General features: G+C 50.3%; 1 protein-coding gene across 2 annotated transcripts in view; it reads right to left on the reverse strand.

Annotated features, from left to right (window-relative positions):
- SPTB (spectrin beta, erythrocytic) overlaps positions 1-22,484 on the reverse strand; it is a 117,484-nt gene that overhangs the window by 34,481 nt on the left and 60,519 nt on the right. For both annotated transcript variants that reach the window (XM_045822108.1, XM_045822109.1), the window contains 13 exons: positions 14,322-14,473; positions 12,951-13,124; positions 11,877-11,968; positions 11,432-11,512; positions 10,938-11,053; positions 10,505-10,617; positions 9,522-9,709; positions 7,749-7,866; positions 6,955-7,113; positions 5,802-6,104; positions 4,943-5,093; positions 3,720-4,590; positions 2,493-2,630 (listed from right to left, as the gene is read on the reverse strand). In XM_045822108.1, coding sequence (XP_045678064.1) covers positions 2,493-2,630; positions 3,720-4,590; positions 4,943-5,093; positions 5,802-6,104; positions 6,955-7,113; positions 7,749-7,866; positions 9,522-9,709; positions 10,505-10,617; positions 10,938-11,053; positions 11,432-11,512; positions 11,877-11,968; positions 12,951-13,124; positions 14,322-14,473 — 2,656 coding nt within the window. The remainder of the gene's footprint in view (positions 1-2,492; positions 2,631-3,719; positions 4,591-4,942; positions 5,094-5,801; positions 6,105-6,954; positions 7,114-7,748; positions 7,867-9,521; positions 9,710-10,504; positions 10,618-10,937; positions 11,054-11,431; positions 11,513-11,876; positions 11,969-12,950; positions 13,125-14,321; positions 14,474-22,484) is intronic.

Below are 22,484 nucleotides of genomic sequence, written 5' to 3' on the forward strand. Positions count from 1 at the left end.
GGGGAGTCAGGGGAAAGGAGCCGGAGATTTTCTCTAGGTTGGCCTGAAACCCCTGTGAAAAGACAGCGATGTGCTCCGGGGCCACGAGACCCTCAGGCCCACACAGAAGCCATGGGTGAGGGGCTGGCTGTGCGCCCAGTCAAGAGGCCCCGTGGAGATGTCCTAGGCCCCTCCGAGTCTGGCCTTACTTCAGCCACCAAGTGGAGGCCGCACAGGGCACAGGCTGGGGCTGGGTCTAGTCTGCCTCCCAAACCCACTGTCCCCCTCCGTTGCACCGTCTCCTTCTGCAGGGAGGATATGGATAGAGCTGCTCCAGTTAGCGCTGTCCAGGAGGTGTTGGGAGTCCAGGTTTGCTCCTGGGCCCAAGGTTATTAGAAAAGTGTGGGTCATCCGGTGTGCATGCAGTGGAAGGTAATCACACATTCGGCGGGGAAGTGTTTGAACGACTCACATGCGCCACGCTGGGCAGAAGTTATTTCCGTGTTGTCACTGTTACTCATTCCCTAAGCATTTGTCACACAACCATTACGTCCGCTGTGCCAGGCACCGGTATAGGCTCTGGGGATACAGCAGTGAATGAAGCAAAGCACTGGCTCTAATTCAAGTGGGCAGAGACAAGTAAATACATCCATGATCTTCCCAGGGGCGAAAGCCCGATGAAAAAATAAAGCAAAGTAGTGGGACGGAGGCGAGGGACTGAGTGGGAGAGAGGCAGATGGTATTTTCAGTGGGGTGGTCGGGGAGGACTGCTCCAGTGAGTTGACCTGTGAGCTGAGATCTGAGTAACATAAGCGAGTAAGCCAAGTGGTATCTGGGAAAAGACTGTTCCAAACAGAGGAAACCTCAGACAATAATGTGCGAGGTGTGCAAAGCATTGTGGGCAAGACGTAAAGATATTGCCCTTCATTTGCTTCTAATCTAGTAGGAGAGTTCTTCAGCATAAAAGTAGCCATAATACAAGGCACTGTGAAGCTCTAAACCAGTACAGGCTTCATCTGGGACACTGGGACGGAGAGGACCCTGGGCCAGCCTGAAGGGTGGGCAGGGTTTGGAGTACATCGTTTGTGGAGGATGTGTTCTGGTAGGACTGTACGTGGAGGTAAAGAATGATAGTCATTCTTAAAAATATTTGAAGAGCTAGTCCATGGAAGAAGAATCAGAATAAATTTTGATCTCGCTAAAGGGCAGAGTCAGAACCACTTTACAGATTTCAAGGAAGCAGATTTCCACTTAATGTGGGATCAAACTTTCTAACCCAAATGCATTGCCCAAGTGGGGTGGGCTGCATGGTGAAGGGGTGAGCCCTCCATGCCTGGAAGTATCTGTGCAGAACACAGGCTGTGTGGAGTTGGAGGGAAGGGGGCTTGTGTGCGTGCACAGGTGTGCATGTGTGCAAGGCAGACAGGAAGCACTTGTCAGCTACGTTTGTGTTGCCTTAAAGAGCTGCAGTCAGAGAATGATCTTTGCCATGGACCCTTAAGCCATGGACCATTCTGAGTGAAATAGATCAGGTACTTGCCATCTTTAGGTGAGAGAACCTGAGGCCTGAAATGGTAGGGTGGTTTTCATTAAATCTGAGAGTTGAAATGTACCTGAGACACCATCTAGCCTACAGAAGAGCATCCTCCTTCTCTGCATAAACCTCAGATTGCAGAGGAATCTCCTGAACTACAGTTTCCATCTTTGCATGCAGAGAAAACTGGCCTCATCCCAGTGGCTACAAAGTATCCCCCAGCCTGCAGCCCCTGGAATACCCACTGCGCTGACCCTTCTCTTCCCTAACCGCACCTCCCAGATGGCCTCAGGCAGAACGAAGCTCAGAAACAAGTGTGGGGAAAGGGACAGGGGCAATGGGTAGATAGTGAACATGTGGCACTGTGTGTGCAGGGTAGGGGCCAGGGTGACAAACAGGGGACATGAGCCTGTGTTCTGTCCTTAGAGATCCTCGAGGACTCATGGGTAATGACGCCCTGTGCTGAAAGTACCCCACCTCCAGAGCCTCCTCAGGGCCTGTTTTTTGCTTTGACCATGAAGTGTGCCCAAGGCTTTCTGCTCATTTTTCTCTTCATTCCAGCCAGCCGCAAGGTCGATGACGCACTGGATACAAGCAGGAGCTTTCTTTTATGGACATTACTTAGGAGCTCTCAGAAAGCAATTTTCCCTGCTTAAGAAATGTCCGGGTAAATGTGGCATGAGTGCCATCTGGCCTAATTCTAACTATGGCACACTTAGAATGTCTCCCAGCGCCACACAGGACCGCCCCTACCCCCAGGCGCAGTATTTGCAGCTGTGGGAACACATCTCTCTCCCTCCCTGGGCCGATCAGCAGCCGGGTCCCTCCTTGCTGCTACAGGAGACAGCAGAGGACGACAGAGGACTGAGGGTGCAAACCTGGCAGTGCAGAGCCGGTGTCCTGACTTTTGGGCCACACCCCCAGGGGTCTGTCAGGTGCAGGGAGATGCCCCCAGTTCCCAGCCCAACCCACACCTCACCTGGTGTTCAGGTGGTCCTGGTACTGCTTCACTTCCCCGCTGCGTGGGTGGCCACTCTCTATCAGGCTGTTGGCAGCGAGGTTCACGCCACCTATCTGAGTCACCAAAGTCTTCATCTCCTGGTCCAGGATGTCAAACCTGATAAGGACAGAGAAAATGAGGACTGGTGAGGCGGCAGCAGGCACTTCATTTCCAGCGGCCACCCGGTCTCCAGAACGTGTAGCTCTTGCTTTCTCCTCCCACCTCCTAATTACATTTGACCAGGTACGGGGCAGATGGGAGAAAGGAGAAGGATATGCTGACACAACCTTTTTGCTGGTTCATGGGTCCAATTTCTTGGTTCAGCATTTCTTGGACGAGGCTAGGAGAGAGCTGGTTCCTTACTACATTGGCTACTGGCTTGACAGAGAGGCACAGGGGAAAATGAGGTGATGGGAGGCTAACCACCCTAGAGACCACCTGCCTCCACAGCCTCAGTTGCTGCTCTTACACCCCAATTCCATGGCCTTGACACCTTGACCTGAAGGATACTCCCCAGCCAGATGCTCTGTCCCTGGGTAGGGGAAGGGTCGGCTGCTGTGGGGTGGGGAGCCGTGTGGTTGTGAAAGCTGACCCTTCTGGGGTAAGAGCCCAGGTCCCTCCAGCATCAGTGTGGGGCCACCTGAGCATGTCCCAGGGAGTGACAGTTTCTCTGCATCAACTCCCTGGATTCTCTGCTTGGAATTCTAGGACACACGTGGGCAGGCCTCCCATGCTGAAGTGCTGATGGGATTGGAATACCGGAAGTGAGAGTGGCCTTGCAGACCAGTGGTTTACCATCTGGTCTCTGGGGCTCCTCTGGGTTCCGTGGCTCAGGGGCTGCCCCAGAAAGGTAGAGCTGCTGGGTCCTGGCCTTGTGTCCTATCAGCTCTACTTTCCTCTGACTTATATGTCAGGGATTCGGCATAAAATTCATTTGAACAAAGACTGCTATAGCTGAAAAGTCACTGGATAACTGGACTAGGAATAGCTCCTTTGTTTGTTTTGAGGAAAGCCACGGGGATGAAGTATGCAAAGCTACACAGACAGATTAGAACCTGTGACTCCTGGTGCCTGGCCACTACAATAAAGGGCATCCTCCAGCCTCTCAAAGAGACCCTGGCTGATCTAGAGGCTGTTCCCACACCTGGCAGAGGGGCAGTGCGTGCCTTGGTGTGGGGAGGCAAGAAGAGAAGGGCCGGCTCTGACCTGTGCTGCACGACCTCCAGGTCCTCCAGCGTGTCTGGGATTTCCATCTGGGCCAGCCACTTCTCCTTCTCGCCCATCCACAGCTCACAGGCATCTGTCTCCCCAAACACCGTGTACAGGTCCAGGGCATCCTGTAGCTTCTGCCGACGCAGGTCTGCCTGAGCCACCACTTGCTGGTAGAGCTCCCGGAGGACTTGCAGCCGATTGGTCACATCTGGGGAATCCCGAAACTCTTGCGGGAAGCCCTGGGCCTGCTGTTCCAGATGCTCCATCACCGCACGGCTCTCCTCCAGCTCCTCCAGAAAGTCCTTGTGCTTCTTCCCCAGGGCCCGTGTGGCCCCTTCATCCTGCCCCACGTCTTCGCCCGAGAGCAGCTTGTGAGCATCTTGCAGCCAGGCTTTTAGGTCATCTGCATCACCTTGGAACTGGAAAAAGTCTTCAGCATCCTGGAGGTTCTTCTTCCGAAAGGCAGCCAGCTCCTTCAGCTGGTCCCACTGGGCAGACACCTCCTTGATTCGGGCTTCAATCTGCGGGTGCCCAAACTGCTTGCGTGCGACCATGCCCTCGGCCTCCTGGAAGATCTGGTCCAGGTGGGTGTCCAGCCCGCGGAGCTCATCCTCAAAGGCTTTGTGCTTGCGCTGCAAGATGAGCACACTGGTCAGGTCCTTGCCATAGTCAAGGGAGGAGTAGATCTGTTCCTTCTCCTTGATCCAGCTCTCGGCCTCATCCATCTCCCAGAAGAACTTCCAGAGCCGTTTGGACTGCTCCAGCTGGGCCTTCCGCCCGGCTGCCATGTTGCTCAACTCCTCAAAGCACTGCTCCAGGTGGCTGACACGGTCCTGGATGACCTGGGGATCACAAGGCTGGTACCCTGGGAGGAATGGGAGGAGGAAAGATGAGAGGGGGAAGGGCTTCATTTACTGGCAAGCTTCAGATCAGCTGTGGGGCTAGAACAACACAACCTAGAACCTGACATTTCACTGGAGCTTTGGGACTGGGTGCAGGGCGTCTCAGGTGCTCAGAAGAGGGCAGGCAATCTTCTTAATAATTACTTCCCAGTAAACTTCCAGGGATAAGGCCCTCGAGCTTCTTCCTTGCACCATTCATTAGTTAACCAAAGAAGCAGAATTCTAAAGCTAGGAGATTTATCCAGGCTGGGGTGCTGAGCCAGAGATTGGGCCCTGGCTTCTGCGGCCTCAACAGGGAGACTTGTGAATTCTCACCTTTCTCTTCAGTGAACTTCAGGGTGGCTGCGGTGATGGCCTTCACTTTGTCTCCCTGAATGGCGATGTCGGCCTCCATCAATTTGTGTTTCTGTAGCAAGTCCTCGACCTCCAGCAAGTGCTTCCCGAACTCGGCAGACAAGAGGTGAGCCTGGCAAAGAGGACAGACAGGGTGGGCAGGGCCTCCAAAGGGGGTGCCCGTGGTGTCTGGGCTGGGGAGTCGGTGAAGCTGGAAAGCCTACCAGCTGGAAAGCCTACCTGGCATGGAAGGGGTTGCAGAGCAGGAGTTCCTACTAGGGGTGCCCATTGGACTTATTCTCAGGTCGCCTTATCGCCTTATGCAAGCTTGAGCCTGTCACTCAAGCTCCTGCACCTGCCCCGGGTTTGGGGCCTGGGCATGTGTATTTTTAAAAAGTGCCATGGTCACTCTGATGTGCACCCTGAGCTGAGAGCACTGTGGTGGAGGGAGAGGAGATTCAGATTTCCTGGTTGCCCCCCTGCTGGCAGGTCTAGATTCTAAGCAGCCAAATTATAACTACTCGGAGCCTGATTCTCCAGGCTCCTGATTAATGTCTGTCTCTCTGGGGCATGCAGGTTGGTGCCTGTGCTGCTCTGAACCCAAGATCTCTTGATCGTGGGGATAGAGCGGACCTGGGCTGGTGACTTGTCTGGAGCAGAGTGAGCCAAGCAGTTGACAGGCAGATGCAGCCAGACACTGTGTAGCCTCAGTTTCTCCATTCTGACTCAGGGACGTGACTGGCTGGGAGGCATCTACGGAGGCATATACCAACCGAAGGGCAGGCACTGAGGCCCAAGGTGGGTGCTGGAGGTGTGGGGGATGGGCAGTCCCCGGGCCCACCTTGATCTCGTCCATCCAGTCGATGCTGTGCAGCATATCCTGGAAGAGCTTCTGCAGCGCCAGGGTCGACTCGAGCCTCTGGCGCCGGGCCTTCAGCAGCTCCTGCAGGTAGTTCCACAGGCGCAGGATGTTGTCCTTGCGGGCTGTGATGCGCTTCTGGTCGTGGTAATTCTCCTTCTCCAGCTCTTGGGCCAGGTCTTCCAGGGCCCTCACCCGCTCCTCGTAGGCGGCTGTGTCGGTCTCGATGGCCTCGTGCTTCTTCTTGGCGGCCTCCACGGCTGCCAGGTCGTACCCAAAGTTATCCTGCCCCACAGAGAGAAACACAGGCAGCTCAGGCAGGCTCCTCTTGGCTAGTCCCCAAATGCAGAGAAACAGACGGTCCCTTTGGAATGACTGCTGGATGGGAGGACCATTCCTTCCCAAGGACTTAGTCCTGCTGTCTTTTTCAGCCAGTCTCATCAGAGCCAAGTTCCAAAGACTGAATGTCTCACAAGAACCTTGAAAAAAAGCTCCAGGTTTTACACACTGCATCCTACGTGTGGGTGTGCTGTGCGTAAGTTACTAACAGAGCCGAGCTTGGCCCGCTGGCGCTCACCACCTGCCTTGAATGGACCTGCCTGATTCCAGCCCGGAAGGGGCTTCTGACTCAGAGCCAGGCAGCTCTAAACAGATGGCTTGGGGTGCACACACACTCTCCCATTCTCTCAGAATACTTGCTTTCCCTTTCTGGATGGAATGTAACTTGTTTCCGAGTGGGAAGAAACAGACGCTGTCCTGGACCATCAGCCCTGGGGTCAATTTTTAGCTAGTGAAACATGACTCGGTCCTAGAGGCCAGAGCCCAGAAGGCACGTCTGACACACACAAGGTGCACTGTTTTCATCACATCCCCAGAGGACCATGGTTCAGTGTCACCTCGAACCCTGGCTTTAGTTGATGACAGCTTCAGGGGCCATTTTTGGATTGTGAAGCTCTGTCCCTAAACATGAGATGTTAAATTCTGAAGAGTTTTTCTTCAGATGTGAAGCTTGACCCACCCAATCTTGGGAAGCAAGGCTGGGGAGAAGCCAGCTTGGGCTCCAGCCCAGATGACTGCTGGGGTCTCTGGAAAGCTGCCCCTCTCCTGCCCCTCACCCAAAGGTGTCCCCCATCACCTGGGCCACAAGGCGCTGGTTTTCACTGAGCCACGTCTCTCTCATGGCGGCCTTCCGGTCAAAGCGCCGGGCCAGCTGCTCCAGCTTCTCCTGCCGAATGAGCTCATTTCTCAGGGCCAGCTCCCGCCGATACTCGGCTTCCTCCAGGCTTTCCCAGGCCTGCCCGAGGGACAGAGGAGGATTCTTAGGGCATAAGAGGAACATCTGGGTTTGGCGGTTCCATTCCTTTCACCCAACACCGAGTGATTTCAGGCAGGGAGTTGGCAGAGCCTTTGGCTTCCATGGAGGGGCCAACCAGAGATTCTGGGAGCCGGGCTCATGAGCTCTCTGGTCCCTCTTCCCCCAAACCCGCCTCGGACCCTCAGTCTAATATAACATTGTCTCCACGGATGTGCTATAAATGGCTAAATGGCTACCTCTACTCTAGATTCTCCAATAGAATTTCCAGGAATTATTAAGCCTCTAAACCTCTGAAATATTAGAAGGTGTTTCCCTTCTGTTATAAGTAGTTAACATTTCATCTTAAAGAAATTCAGTGTTCAATAGCGCTAGATTATAACAACTGGCTCCAAAACTGGATTCTGGACATGTGGACAGGGGGCTGAACTGAGGGATCATGGGTGAGTTGATGTCTCAGAATTAGGTTCAGACAGCACCCCAAGACAGCCAGCATGTGTAGTTACTAACACCCCAGAGAGTGGCTTAGATTAACCCTGTCCAGCGACCACACCCTGTGCCCTTATCAAGAACTCAGTCAACTCACGGGCAACACGCAACAGAAAAGGCTACTGTACCCGGTTGATGTCAGACACCAGTTTGCCATCGTGGGGCGTGTACACTTTCTGATTGTTGGCTCTCATCCGGGACTGGATGGTAAAAAGTAAGACTTCCAGATTCCCCTTCTCCTGAAACCTGTCAAGAAAATAAAGGGAGGGAGGTTAGTGTAGAGATCCCCATAACCAAATTGTTTGAGTCAATGTGGAACCCTGGGAACTTGGAGCTTGGATAGCAAAGCATGTTTCCTTTAAAAACAGAAAGTAAAAAGAACCTATAAGTCTACTTACTTGTTAAAACATCCATCACACTTGTGGGCAGAGATCTAATGGGGGTTGAGCCTTTACAGCACCGGAGAAAATGCAACATCTACCACGCGGTTGCTTATTGTTTCTTCCCCAGGGGATGCCTAACTGAGTGGTCTGGGAACTCCTGTAGCTATCGTTTTACCAGTCGATACGAGGAAAATTTCCCCTGTTCAGCAAATGAGGAAGGGTTCTGACTAGCTCTTTAGTCAGTTTTTTATTGAGTGAGACAATAAATCCTTAGAAACAGCACTGTCCAAGTAAGAACGTGCATTGAAAGCAACTTTCACCTGCATCCTAATGAGTCCTAATGAGCCGGCTCTCCTGACAAGTCCCAGAGGCCAGATGCTTCCGAGGGGGCAGGAAAGGCTGGGTTCCGGGAGGATTTTAGGTGTGCGAGATGAGAACTGGCAGTGGGATGATGTCTGGAATTTGGGGTCCAAGCTCCAGGTAACTGGGTACTCTCATTTCTGCATGTATGCAAGGATCTGCCCACTTCTCCACCCTCCGCCTGGCAGTGGTGGATCAGCATAAGCTCTTAGGCCGACAGCTCTGCCTGCTCACAGGCACACGGAGGGCTGTGGCACTGGGCACTGTGCACACAGCCAGGAGATATCACCCCTGTGTGCAGAGTCTGGTAGATTCCCAGGGGATGTTCTCTGTATTCAATTCAGGGCTTTCAGGTGGGTTAGCATCAGACCAGAAATCAGATACTTGTTTATAGTACATTCTAGACTCCAGTCTCACCTTTCTCTGTGTGAGAGTCATGAATGAAGAGTGTGGAAGATGAGAGGAGGAACAAGACAGAAGGTACCACTGATGAGCTGGAAATCTGTTTCAGGAGAGCTGGGCAAGCTAACAGCAGTGAGCTGGAATGCCCCATGTGTCTGTGCGTGCCTGTTCTCACATGTATGTATGCACATGTGCACACATGGTTGTGTGTGCCTGTGCACATGTGTGTGTGCATGCACCCAGGCCCTGCACACACTGGGGGGAAACAGAAGTCCCAACAGGCAGGCTTGGCACTGTCCTGATGAGCAGTGACAGACAGGAGAGAAAAAGGAGGATTTATTTGATGATTAACACCGCTCCATGCAGAAAATTCTGGGGCTTACAGTACAGAGGTCATTACCAGAAAATAAACCTGAAGCTCAGTGTACAGATGAGAAAGGAACTTCCAAGCACAGGTTCTTGGAAGGGACCCAGATGTCTGAGATTTCGCTGCTGCCCCCACTCAGTGTTCTGGGAAAGTACTTTCTTTGGCTACGAGTTGAGGGTTACTCCCCAGCATCCATTTGCTATAGGCTGATGGCTTGGGATTGGGAAAGCTAGGGGGGTGCTGAAGTAGGTGACAGATGCAAAGCTCTCTAGCCTCTGGAATATGCCTCCAAGGTACACTTCTCAAGGCACAGAGTCTGGCTTTACTTTTAGGCAGCTGGTTTCTCAGCCACTAATGCCCACCGTCCCTCCCAAGGGCCAGGGCCTTACTTGGGTGGCTTCTCCACGGTGCGGTAGGTGCTAAAGGCCTGTAGCTGCTGCTGGACGCCAGTCAGGGAGTTGGCGAATTTGCGGCTGTTCAGAACTGTGATGGTCTGCTCAATCCAGGTGAGCAGGTCCGAGGCGAGCCCGCTGTACTTTTCAATCATCTTCTCTGTCTCAATGGCATGGTCGATTACCTAGGGAATCACCTTGTTACTCATCTGCATTGGAAGAGCAGTGATGCCATCAATGAGGACCACAGTCGAGGTGGTCTTCCTCCTCTCCAGCCCTGCAGTGTTCTGTGTTGGGTCTGTTCCCTGAGCCCAAGGCTGTGGCTAAGGCAGAAGGAATGGCAACCTCAGTGGGCAGCTAGTCCTGCTCAGGCTCAGGAGTTGCCTCCTTTTGCCCTAACCCTATAGAAGATTGGTTGGCTCCCTGTGCCAGGGTACCAGCCACTAGAGGGGCCAAAATCTTATTTATTTTTCAATGCATGTTAGGAATTGAGGGCTTCCAGGCACTGTCTTTGCTAAACACCAGGCACACGAAGATGAACGAGAAATGGTGCCCACACTGACACAGTTAAGGAGCCAGCAGGAAGAGGAATCTGGCATGAGGGTCTTCACAGTGGGGTGGCTGCCTGGTATTCGGTGGGAGCCTAAGAGGCCTGCAACCACAATAAACCAACAAATAGAAGCCCATGTGGGAATATTAGTGAGACGTGGTTCTGCAGGTGGAAGATGGGCTCAGAGCTGCAGGCTATGACATCTTTCAGGACAGACCACCAACCTGCTTTGGGATTCAGCATGGGAGTCATTAACCTGGCTTCAGAGGAAGTTGATGGGCATGACCTGCCCCCCACCCCACTGAGGTTGGAGCCCTGGCACAAAGCTCCCGGCACAAAACTCCCGGGATGGAAAGGCAGCATCTCAGTCAAGGCCTGGGTGTGGCAAACAGGGGAATGAGGGGACAGCAGTTACAAGACAGCACAGTACCTTGCCAACGCGCTTGCCCTCCACCGCCAGCACCTTCATCTTGGAGAAGTAGTGGTAAAATGCCACCACGTAGGTAATAATGGATTTCTCATCAGGGTTTTCTGTGAAGACATCTGCAAGGGGAAAGGGTGCTGTCGGGATTGAACTGGAAGCAGAAAATGCCTGGCTCAAAGGGTTTATCTCCATGTTTCTCCAGCATGGAGTCCAAAGGCTACCCTGGGCCATACCGATCAAGCCAGGGGAGGTGTGAGGAACCAACTGGAGCTGAAGAGCAGGCCCTGAGCAGAGCCCTGGCCTGGCCACCATCTATTTGCTGTGTCCATGGCTCACCCAGCACCTGGCCTAGACTCCGCCAGTGCCCTGTCAGCCTGGTGCTCCTTCCAGCACACCATCTCCCAATGCTACAGTGAAGGCTGGGGTGGGAGCTGCTCACCTTCAGGGTCGAGGAGTGGGATAATGCCCAGCTGACGCTCAGCCACATCGAATGCATGCTCCAGGTTGTGCCGGGCGTTGGAGTCTTTCAGCTTATCAAAGTCAATCAGGTCAGGCCTGAGGAGGAAGCCAGACTGTCAGAAGGCAGTGGCGGCCACGGCATCCCCACCAACAGGGCAGCCCCAGTAGGATGCTAAGGCCCTGGGCAAATGCAGGGAGGTGATCCAAAGACTCTGGGCAGATGGAGGGAGGTGGACGGGCAGGAAAAGTGAAAGGAGGATTTGGGAGCAGAGGGGTGGGGGCAGCTGTGAACATCTGCATGTGAGGAAGGTAGCAGTGGGAATTTGAGGGAGGCAGGGCTGCTGAGGGCGAGAGAAGGACGAGCAGAGGTGACACTCCTGTGAAGCTTGAGTAGTAACCTCCATGCTGAGTGCAATGTGTGCGAACACCTGCGAGGGTTCTGCCTCACCCCCACAGCCCTCTTCTCCCGCTCACCGGTGCTTGTGTATCAGGGCGTTAAAGGCCAGGCCATCCTTCCAGCTGGAGGTGAAGTTGGTGACATTGACATTGGGGTAGCTGTATCCAAGAGAAACATTAAGACATGAGAATTAGATTCTTTTCGAGTCCCAAGCAAGTGTATGAATGGAGGGGTCAATGTACTGGGAGAGAAATGGACCTGTTTCTCCTCAAGCTGTTTCAACAGGATGGCTCCCCCATAAAGTGGGCCCCAAAGACTCATATACCCAAAGGACCCCCCAGTCTGACCCAGGCAACTCTGGAAAGGAATCCTGTGTTCCAGGCCTCAGAGAATCAGGTCAGGATAGACTTTGCATCAATTATTCCCAAGCTGCTATAGTTCCGGGTGGTGATGTCATGTCCCTTGGAGATGGCAGTGCTCAGGGGAGCAGGTGGGTGGGGAAACGTGGTTCCCAGGGCATACCCTGCCGTCTTCATCTGACACCACAACAGCAACGCATCCTTGGCTGAGCGCGTCTCACGACCTTCCTGAGTTTGGACAACGATGTCCTGAATCTGGGGGTGCAGGAACGAGGAGAGGAATTAGATTTGCATCTGGTTCATTGCCTTCCTGCTCTGCCTTGTGGGGGACTCTTTCCCTCTCTCCTCCTCCTTAGCCATCCATCTGCCTTGCCAGCTCTGCAGCAACACTGCTGCCTGAGGCCCTGGGTTCCTGGGTCCCAGTGGCCTGCTTCCTGCCTTAGTCAGTGGCAACACACAGGGATGGTGACGAGATGGCTGTGGCTTGCGAACTCTGCTGGGAGGCTGAGAATGAACAAGAGCCCTGATCCCTCTGCAGCAGGAACGTGCTCTGCAAGCCTGGGAAACAGCACTGATGTTGAAAGGTATTGTATTTGGATTAGGGGTTTCTCTTGCCTCTTCATTCTTCCCAGTTCTGCCGTCATTACTGCTTAATTGTGCAGAATGAGGTAGGACACCCAAGATCACTTGGATGAGAACTTCAGTCCGAGAGCGAGTGCTGTATCTTCCTCTCCCTGCCTCTCCCTCCTCTGACTAGGTACTTCCTGTCCCCAAACCAGCAGGTGGAAGGCCCTGCTTCCTTCTCTTGCACTTCCTCAATTTCCTTACAAATTACGAACCTTGAATTTCAGGGTGGGAAGAATGAAGTTTCTGATGAAACACATAAAAGCAGATCTTCTGTATTGTTTTTGCAATTTCTGAACCAAACTATGTCAAAACCCAAAAAGTTGCACATATTGGGGGCGGGGAACAAAAAGCAGATCTTCTAGCCAGATCTCACGCAGTGCAGCTACTACATTCTCTCTCCTCCTTGAACAGACCACACTACTGGCTGAACATCTGGCCCTGCACTTCAGCCGCTTGGTGATGCAGAGGGTGGTCTCTCCTTCCTGCCAGCATTTTCCCCATAGGACAGGTTACTAGCCTCCCAGAATGCACACAAACACTTTATCACATTCCCAAGCCCTGTCTGGCCCAGAGAGGCTTCTCCCACCTTGTCTGCCCTCTGGGAACCCACCTGGAAGCGAAGGATGATGGTCCAGATGAGGCCCAGGACCAGGCGGTGGTTGCCGTCCACAATGTCGTGGGAACCCATGTTCTCCAGGTGCACGCGCTGCTCCTTGAGGAACTGCAGAGCCTTGTCCACGTTCTCTAGGCAGTGGATGCGCATCTTCCCCTTCGTGGGCTTTGGCTGGGGAACAGCAGTGGCCCCATGGGCATGGAGTGACCTCACAGTTACCACACAGGTGGTTGCAACCTAGACCAGCTCCTGTCGTCAGCATCCACCCTGTATCCTCTTGGTTCAACTCCAGCTCCCACCATCACTCCATGACACTTTCTGACTCTGTTCTTTCAGCCAAGTTCAGAGGTTCCCTCCCGCAAGTACCCTGCTACCTGGCCACATCAGTACTGAGCCTGGGACTACACAAAGCCTTCTGAGTGGGTGATAAATGGTACTTGAACACAATACCACAACAGATAGTTGAGCACTTACAATGTGCCAGGCACAGTGATAAGAACTATTTGCCGTCACGTGGTGATAAGACTGGCTTTCAGTTTGGTGATTGCTGATGGGTCTGTCCCACCATCCAATCTGCTCCCTCCCCACCCTGAATGGCCCAAGGCCAAACTGAAGGGGACCGCCATTGACGAGTAACCTCATCAGCTGAAGGTTTCCCAGTGGTAACTCTCTCTAGTGGACTTCCAGTGCAGGTGAGAAGCAGAACTTAGCCTGGCGTTGAAAGGCAGCAGAAGAATGCGGTGCCTTTTCATTCAGATCCCAAGGTTTTACATTTGGGGAAAATGAGGCAAGGAAGGTCTTACCTGATAGACCCAAGGTCACAATGAAAGTTACTGAGCAAAACATGAACCTTAATCTGGTTCTCCCTCAAAGGCAACACTACTGCTGGCGGGTTATAACTGAGAGGGTCTGTCATAAACTTCCATTTACAAGAGTGATAGAACATACAAGACAGCACCTCCCACAATTTTCTCTTGGTTCCAAGAAGGATGCTCACTTCTCCAGCTAGGTAATGGGAATTCATCAATCGATATATCCTAGCCTGTGCAAAGAGGCTGAAGGGGACACTGTGGACCAGCCACAGGGGCCCAGACCCCACGTGGAGAAAGTCAAGAGCCCCGCGTGGCTTCTGGGAGAAGCATGAAGGGTGGAAGAGGCCAAAGGAGGCAAGGAATTCTGAGAATAGGTCAGGGGACCTCATCAGCCACAGGGACACCTTCCATCATTAGGGATTAAAACCTCCCAAAAGAACAGGAGGCGACCTCGGAAGGCCATGAGAACTGGGGATACCCACAGACCGTATCTTTCCTGAAGAGGCGCGATGGCCCGGGTGCAGGGAAAGGGACCACAGCACAGACAAAGCTTTACCAGCATCTCTCCAGACAGCACCTCCAGCAGCTTGATGAGCATACGTCCATCCCGCAGGTCCTTGTAGAGGTCGGTGATGCGGCAGGACACACGAGCCAGGTGCGAGTTCACCCATTTAGTGAAGGTCTTCTTCTGAACCACTTCTCGCTCATCTGGCGGGGGTGGGGCAGGTGTGGGGGAAGAGTCCTGCGTTAGGTTTCCAAGGTTGGCGAAGTCCATGTACAGTGACATGGAGTCAGAGAGTTTTCTCTGAATCGCAGGGTCCTCCATCCCCGACAGAGAAAGTTGATGTAGCTATTTCACACCATTCCTGCAGGCATTTGTGATCCGGGCATGGCCTTTGGCACACAGCCCCATGTGCCATGACTGGGGCAATAAAGAGATGACTTCCACTACCATATTCTACGCACTGTATCAAGACACCCCTCGTTCAGCCATCTGCTTCCTGTGCTAGTCAGAATGCCCTGCACCCTTGTGCCAGTGAGCTCCAACTTCAAGGCCAGCTTCACCAATCCACCCATTCAGCAAATATTCCCTCTGCTAGAATGGGCTCTCCTGCCCCCTCCTCACCCCACCCTTTCACCTGAATCCTATTCATCCTTCACATGGATGTCAGTGTAAATGATTCTTCTCCAGAAAGTTTTCCTGACTCCTCGCCTAGGTCAGGTCTCCCCTTGTGTGCCCTGACCCTTGCGTTTGCAATTCTCATTTATGTTTCTCTTCACACTTGTACTGGCTTAAAGTCTGTCTCTCCTGCAAGACTGTAGGCTCCTTGAGCCCCGGGAAGTCTCCCTTGTCCCCATAGCTGTATTGTGGCCGAACGTACAGACATTTGCTCAGTGCCCATTGGTGGCACACCTGTGCTAGCTTGACGGCATGTACAGGGAAAACCAATTGCCTGTTTTCAATGAACTCTGGGCAGGGAGAGGAGAATGATGAACAAGGAAATAGTGAGACTACGAGGAATGTATGATCCACCTGGGGTTAGGGCAAACGGAGGCTGGGGCTGGAGGCTGCCCATGACTATCCTTTTCACATGAGGATGGCAGGCAGGGGGTCTCCATCTTCAGACCTGGGAAGCTGACATGACACCCACCCCCCAATCCTAATCGGCATCAGCTGAACCTGGCTCCTGGCTCGTGTTGTAGCAGTTCAGGTGGGATGCCTCTTAGCGCCTGTGTAGAACCGGCGCTGGCGATCTGTCAGGGCCGGGGAGCTTGAACAAGAAGCTGGAGGGAGGATAGGAGGCTGGGCTGGAAGAATGAATGGGCGAGAGGTAAAAGAGAGAGAAGGGTGGCAGACAGAAACAGAGAGAGAGAGAGAGAGAGAATGAGTGAGCCCTCCTTCTGTTTGCTGTAGTGAACTGTCTGTGGTGCCCAGCTTCTGGGCACTTTGGTTGACGAGTCCCAGCAGGAGCTGGGCCTGTGGCCATGGAGAATCCCCAAGGGTCAGTCGCAGCGAGGGAAGACTTGGAGCGGCCCAGCCAGGAGGCAATGTCAGCACCTCAGGAGCAGGCTAAATGCCTGCTCAACTGAGCCTGTACCGTGGAAGGTTTGGCCTCTTAAATTATTAAATATCTGATTTAACAACAACAAAAAGGGCAACCCGGCCAGCACTGCCTCAAGGATGTGACTGGCAGTTCCTGAGGCTCTCACGGCACCAAATCCCTTCCTACTGCAAGGCTTTTAGTGCTAGGGGCGCAGACCCTTTATTCACTCATTCATTCATTCGTGCGGCAGATACTTGCTGTACAACCATTAGGTGCCACGCTCTGCTGGAGGTGGGCAATTCCAGGACAGAAGGACAGCTCCTATCCTTGAGGCAGACATACTCCATCACAAATATGACAAGCGCTGGAGTCACATATAAAGAATTAGCAGCCATCTAAATAAGACTTACAAGAAAAGGAAAACACTACTTCTGACTATACACATCTCAGATATAAAATTGAAATGGCATTTCATTCATTGCAGGCCACTGGGCAAAGTTTCAGTGGGGAAAGCCCCCTTACTCTTTTGCTGGCAGCAAATTCAGCCACTTCCTTGATTTCAAGGACTGCTTCAGCAAAATGCAGCTGAAGTTTTGCCGGCGTACCGGACAGAAAGTGGTTGCATTCATTCTGGGGCGTGCTTGGATTCCAGAGTTGGCAGCAGTCCCACGGTGCAGTCCCCGGAAACCAGACCCGTTCTGTGAGAGGCTAGCCCTTCCAGTCAGCCATGGAGCTTCGACCAAGGGGTTGGTAGTTTTAGCCCCTTTAGAGGTGAGTGGTTTAAAACACTAAAGCCCTTTCTTCTCTCTCCTCCTCCTTAAAGAATCCAAAATTTTCATTGCATGGGTGCTGAGACCCATTTATTTGTGCCTAGCAAAGTGTAACAGTACATTTAGGTGGATACGTGGAATTTAATTCCAGGCTGCTGGGCTGGCACATAAATCAAAGCTGATCTCCCCAGTTTTCAACACAGAAATGATGCCTCCTGGACCCCAAGATATTAGGGTGCAATAGAGCTCAGGCTGGTGTCCAACATCCGGCATCCAGGCTGCCTCTACTTGAAGGCTGGAGTGAAACTGCCCAGAATCCCCAGCACCTTGAAACACTCTGCCGTGTGGAGACATGGGAAAGATTCCGAGAGGCTAACGATGATCACAGGAGAGGAAAGGCCCAGGGGTGGAGATTAGTTTCCACTAGCTCGTTAGCTCTGGCCGCTGCACCGGCACGCTCAGCACATTCACTCCTGGCATGGCCCAGGTGCTCATCAGGAGCTTTCCAAGGCAGGTGGCTTGGAACTGGCTGGGCTGGGAATCCTGGTGGTTCAAACAGGCCCGGGAGGCGGCCATGCATTGGGCCTGCTGGCCCCAGGGCACTGGGGCCATTCTGCAGGGACCTGCTATGGAAAGGAGGCCTCAGCAAGGCCCTGCCAGCACTCAGGTCTTATTTCCAGAGCCCTAACCCTGCCAGCACAGGAAAGGAAGACAGCCCACCAGCATGGTCTGAGTCACTGCTGCCCCTGCTGCCATCCCAGCCAGGGCCTCTCCACTCCTGTGTGTTTCTCTTCCTTTTCTTCCCAGGCTGCGGCCATCCTCATTCCCCCCTTGTGTTAGGGTTTTCCCTAAAAGAGCCCTAACCATCCTCTCTGACCAGCTAACTAGAATTACTGTCTGGGTATTGTGACTGGGTGATAGTTCCTTTACACTCCCTTCAAAAAGTTGAGGCCAAATAAACCCACAATAGCAAAACTCTCAAATACTTATTCACTAATACGTGAGTTCATATGTGAAAAGTGCATAAAACAGTACCTGGCCCACAGAAAGCTTGTGGAAAATGTTAACCACCATTCTCAGCATCACCACTGTTACTGCTCCTACGTGCAGGCCCATTCTACACGCTGTGGGGAGCCCGAGCAGCCTCCCCCTGCCCAGGGGCCGCACAGGCCAGTAGAGGGAACAAGGCACAAACTCACAAGTAGTTAATTTTGCAACCACAGTAGAGGTAAAGGGCAGGTCATTTTAATAATACAAAAGCTGTCATCAGGTAATATTGGATTAATTACCAGGTAAATGGCACATATAATAAATGATCAAGGTCAAAGAGGAGCGAGGTCATCTCTAATCAGAGGAGCCAAGGGCAGGGGGAGCTCCTGGAGAAAGCCACTTCAGACAGGCGGAGGAGGAAGGGAACAGAGAGGCAGAAGGCGCGCACGCAGAGAGGCAGCAAAGGGCAGGGCTTTTTAAAGGGGACTACTGATAGCTACAGGTGAGAAGAAAACATGTTGAAAATAGGTTTTAAACCAGATGTGGAAAGCCTTGAATAAAAGGCTAGTTTAGATTTCATTCTAGAAGCGAAAGGAACCACTGAATGTGTGGTAGGATTATCTCCTGAAATATTAATTTGTAGGGCTCCCAATAATGATAAAAAGACAAAGTGTTTTAGCTTAAATTTAAAAAGATGTGTGCAAAATCTATATTAAAAAAAATCCTTAAAAGGATCCTGAGGCACATGAAGGTTTTGAATACATGGAAAGGCATACCAAATTCTCACCTAGGGAAACTCAGTGTCATCAAAGTATCAGTTTACCCTGACGTAACCTATATATTTACTATTTTAAATATAATTAAATTACATAATTTAAATGTAGACGACCTAGAGAAACTGTTAGAAAATTCATTGGAAAAACAAATAGGGAGGGATGGGTGGGCGGGCTGGAATGGGAGTAAAAGGGAGAAAACTGTACTTGAACAATGATTAAAATAAATAAATAAATAAATAATTTTAAAAAAGAAAAACAAATAAAAATAGTTATGAAAATTCAAAAAAAGAAAGGGTGACCAATCTTCCCAGCTGTTTTTTTTCTATCAAATATTAAACTGCAGTATAAAGCTGTAATAAAGCTGTGTGGTACTAGCATATGCATAGACAGACACATTAGGGGAAAAGAAATACCCGCAAGCACACACAGGCATTTCATATCGCATAAAGGTGGTGTTTCATGTATGAAAGGGAAAGATGGATCACTGGACCAAGGGGGCTGGCGAAACTAGATGGCCATCCAGGAAAAATTAATTTAAATGTATACCTTATACTCCAGAATACATTTCATTTGGGTCAAAAATTTAAATGTAAAAAATTAAACCATAAAAGTGCCGAACACACCCTGGCTGGCATGGCTCAGTAGACTGAGTGCCAGCCAGCCTGCGGACCAAAGGATCACAGGTTCGATTCCCAGTCTAAAGCACGTGCCTGGGTTGCAGGCCAGGTCCCCAGCAGGGGGCGTGCGACAAAGGCAACCACACCTTGATGTTTCCCTCTCTTTCTCCCTCCCTTCCCCTCTCTAAAAATAAATAAATAAAATATTAAAAACACCAAACTCAATGTTTTATTCATAATGTTTACATAGGGAATATGAACACAAAATCCAAAGCCATAAAATAAAGGACTTAAAGACTATGTTAAAACAATTTTTGTGTGGGATAAAATACCATAAGCAAAATCAAACAAATGAAAGTGAGCAAGCAAATCAAACAAGGAAAGATACTACAAAGGGCTAATTACCTCATATGTAAAAACATCTACAAATTAACAAGGAAAAAGATCAATAATCCAGTAGCAAAATGGACATAGGAATATGAATAAAAAGTTAACAGAAAAAAACCATTGAGATTTCTTAAATATGTGGAAAGTTGTCCGCACTATTCATAATAGCAGTACAAATTAAAAGCATACACACACACACACACAAAATCTAATACATGGTCCTAAATGAGTCTGAACAAACTAATCACAAAAGACATTTTTAGACAACTTGGAAATTTTGAATATTAAGTGGGTATTAGATCATATTATAGAGTCACTGTTAATTTATTAGGTGTAATAATGGTATTACGGTCAGCTGGGAAACGTTCTTGTTTTTCAGAGACACATACTAAATTATTAGGGGTGAAATGTCATGATCTTCAATTTACTTCAGTAATACTTCAGCACCCCCCAGGGACAAGCCACTGTGGCAAAATATTATCAGTTGTTAAATCTACGTGATGATTCATTATACTTGTATTTCTACTTTTTTGTATGTTTGAAAATTTTCATACTAAAAGTCAAAAAAAGTAAAATGAAGACACACCAAGGTGCTACGTTATGTTTCACTTGTCAGACAGGCAAGGACCAACAGGTGTGATCCAATACCTGTTTGGCAAGGATGTGGGGAAAAAAGCATTCATATGTTGCTGGGGAGAGTATAAAAGCAGTTTGGCAAAACTGATCAGAATTACACATGCATATTCTTTTGAACTCAGTCATTCCACTTCTAGGAATTTATCCTACAGATAAACATATAATAACCTACATAACAAGGTTATTCATTGCATATTTGAAACAGCAAAAGTTTGAAAACCTAAATGTCCACCAGTAGGGGACTGGTTAAATTAAAATTATATGTCCATGCAATGGAATATTATACAGCTATAGAGAAATGAGTGGGCTATTTATGCATTAATATGAAACAGTCTTAAGCCCTGGCCACATGGCTCAGTTAGTTGGAGCATCCTTTGTGCACCGAAGGGTTGCAGGTTCAGTTCCTGGTCAGGGCACAAGCCTGGGTTGTGGGTTCAATCCTTGGCTGGGGCGCGAACGGGAGGCAACCAATTGATGTTTCCCTCTTACATCTCCCTCTCTCTCTCTTTCTTCCTTCCTCTCTAAAAATCAATGGAAACATGTTTTCAGGTGAAGATAAAAAAGATAAAACAGTCCTCAAGATATCCTGGGTGGGAAAGACCCAGTACAGAACAATGCACAGTAAGTAGAATAGACTGCTTGCTAATATGTACATGAAACACTCCTGGAAAGACACATGAGGCCCTGGTTATGGGGAAGGAGCGGGGTGTCTGGGTCCCAGGCTGGGAGCAAGACACCATCTGCGCTTTCATATCTTGAGTGATACCCACTGGGTGTACATATGACTTATTCAACACAGAAATACATTTTTCTTTTTCTAAAGAAAATATTAAACTGTTGTTCTCTCCCTCGCTCTCAAGATAGCCTGGTTTCTTTGTGTGCGCTGCCTCAGGACTTTGCCCCAGACAAAAATTACGAGCATAGCTGCCTACACCCCCTGGCCCCGGCCCCCCAGAAAGACCCCGGAGTGTGGCCTGTGGGTCCTGAGGGCGGTGAGGCCCCCTGACTACCTCCTCGCTCTCTCAGGTCTCCACCTCTGACTGTCCCGTAACAGGGTTTCAAAGCACAGACTTCTCCCCGCAGGGCCAAAGCCCTTCCCCTCTCCTGACTTACACCTTCTCCAGGCTTTCTCTTGGCCGCTGGCCCCACCCACTCTGACACCTGCTTGGGATGTGTGTTATCAAAGGTTCCAGAGGAGCTTTATAAAATAAATTGTATTTTATTGATTATGCTATTATAGTTGTCCCAATTTTTTCCCTTTTGCCTCCCTCCACCCAGCACTGCCCTCTCCCATGGGCTGTTCTTAAGCCAAATGGTAAAGTTGAAATATCTTATCTTGGAACCTTAATCACCCATTTCTAGGCCCAAATATTTCTTCCTGACATGGCTTCCTGTAAAATTCCTTGACTGCCTCACGCCTCTCTGTTAAAAGTCTGCTCTCAACCTAAGCAACCTAAGTATTTAGTAACAGGAGATTATTTAGTAATTTTGGTATACTTATAAGGATATTAATAAGGTTGTAGCTCTAATAGCAAGAAGGTATATCCACAGAAAAAAGCTAAAGTTGGGTGTTGCTATATAGCTGGGTGGTAAGACTGTGGGTGGTCTTTTTTTGTTTTTTGCTTATTTATGTTTTCCAAACTTTCTGCAATAAACAAGTATTACTCTTACGATAAGAGCAGAATAAAAATAGGATCTAAAGCTCATAAACCCTGAGGAATAAATGACTGACGAAAAGGTAAAAGGGATCTTTCTTGAGGAGGTCTGCATTTTCACCAGCACATAGCCGTAAGCTGCGGGTAAAGCGAGGTGGCCGGAGAGACAAGTGCAAGAAAAGGCACCGTGGGAGGCCCTGGGCCACTAGCCCTAGCCTTGGCCTCCGCCCAAAAACAATCACTGAATGCTGAGCCCTTTGCAGGTTTACAACTTGGGGTTCTTTCCATCTTGTGCCAGGAAGTTAAGAGCTTAGCCAACCTGAGTGAGCGATACTTTAACTCCCATGAATTTGTGACAAACTTCCATGACGATGAAGCAGATGCCTATCCATTATAAAGCCTAGCAAAGGGGCAGGCCCTCAGGGGCACAATGCAAATGACGGTGGCGTTCTCCTCTTCTTGTCTGCTCTGGAGAGGAATTTTTCTTTTAATCTACCTACTTTTTTTTTAGTTGATCAACCTGTGAACAACTAGAACATAGTTCTCCTGCCTATAAGGATTTAAAATCTAGCTAGGGTTGATTCTAGCAGAGAATTTTATTATTTATTTTATTTTATTTTATTTTATTTCATTTCATTTTTTGAATGAGTAAGAAACACATAGTTTTAAAAATTTTTATCTATCTATTTTTAGAGAGAGGGCAAAGGAGGGAGAAAGAGAGAGAAGCATGATGTATGAGAGAAACAGTGACCAGTTGCCTCTCTCACGCCCCCAGCTGGGGACCTGGCCTGAAACCAGGCACATGCCCTGACTGGCAGCCTTTTGATCCACAGGCTGGTGCTC

The sequence above is a fragment of the Phyllostomus hastatus genome, unplaced genomic scaffold (genome assembly GCF_019186645.2).
Source record: "Phyllostomus hastatus isolate PE091 unplaced genomic scaffold, TTU_PhHast_1.1 phas_scaffold_501, whole genome shotgun sequence".
Classification (NCBI taxonomy): Eukaryota; Metazoa; Chordata; class Mammalia; order Chiroptera; family Phyllostomidae; genus Phyllostomus; species Phyllostomus hastatus.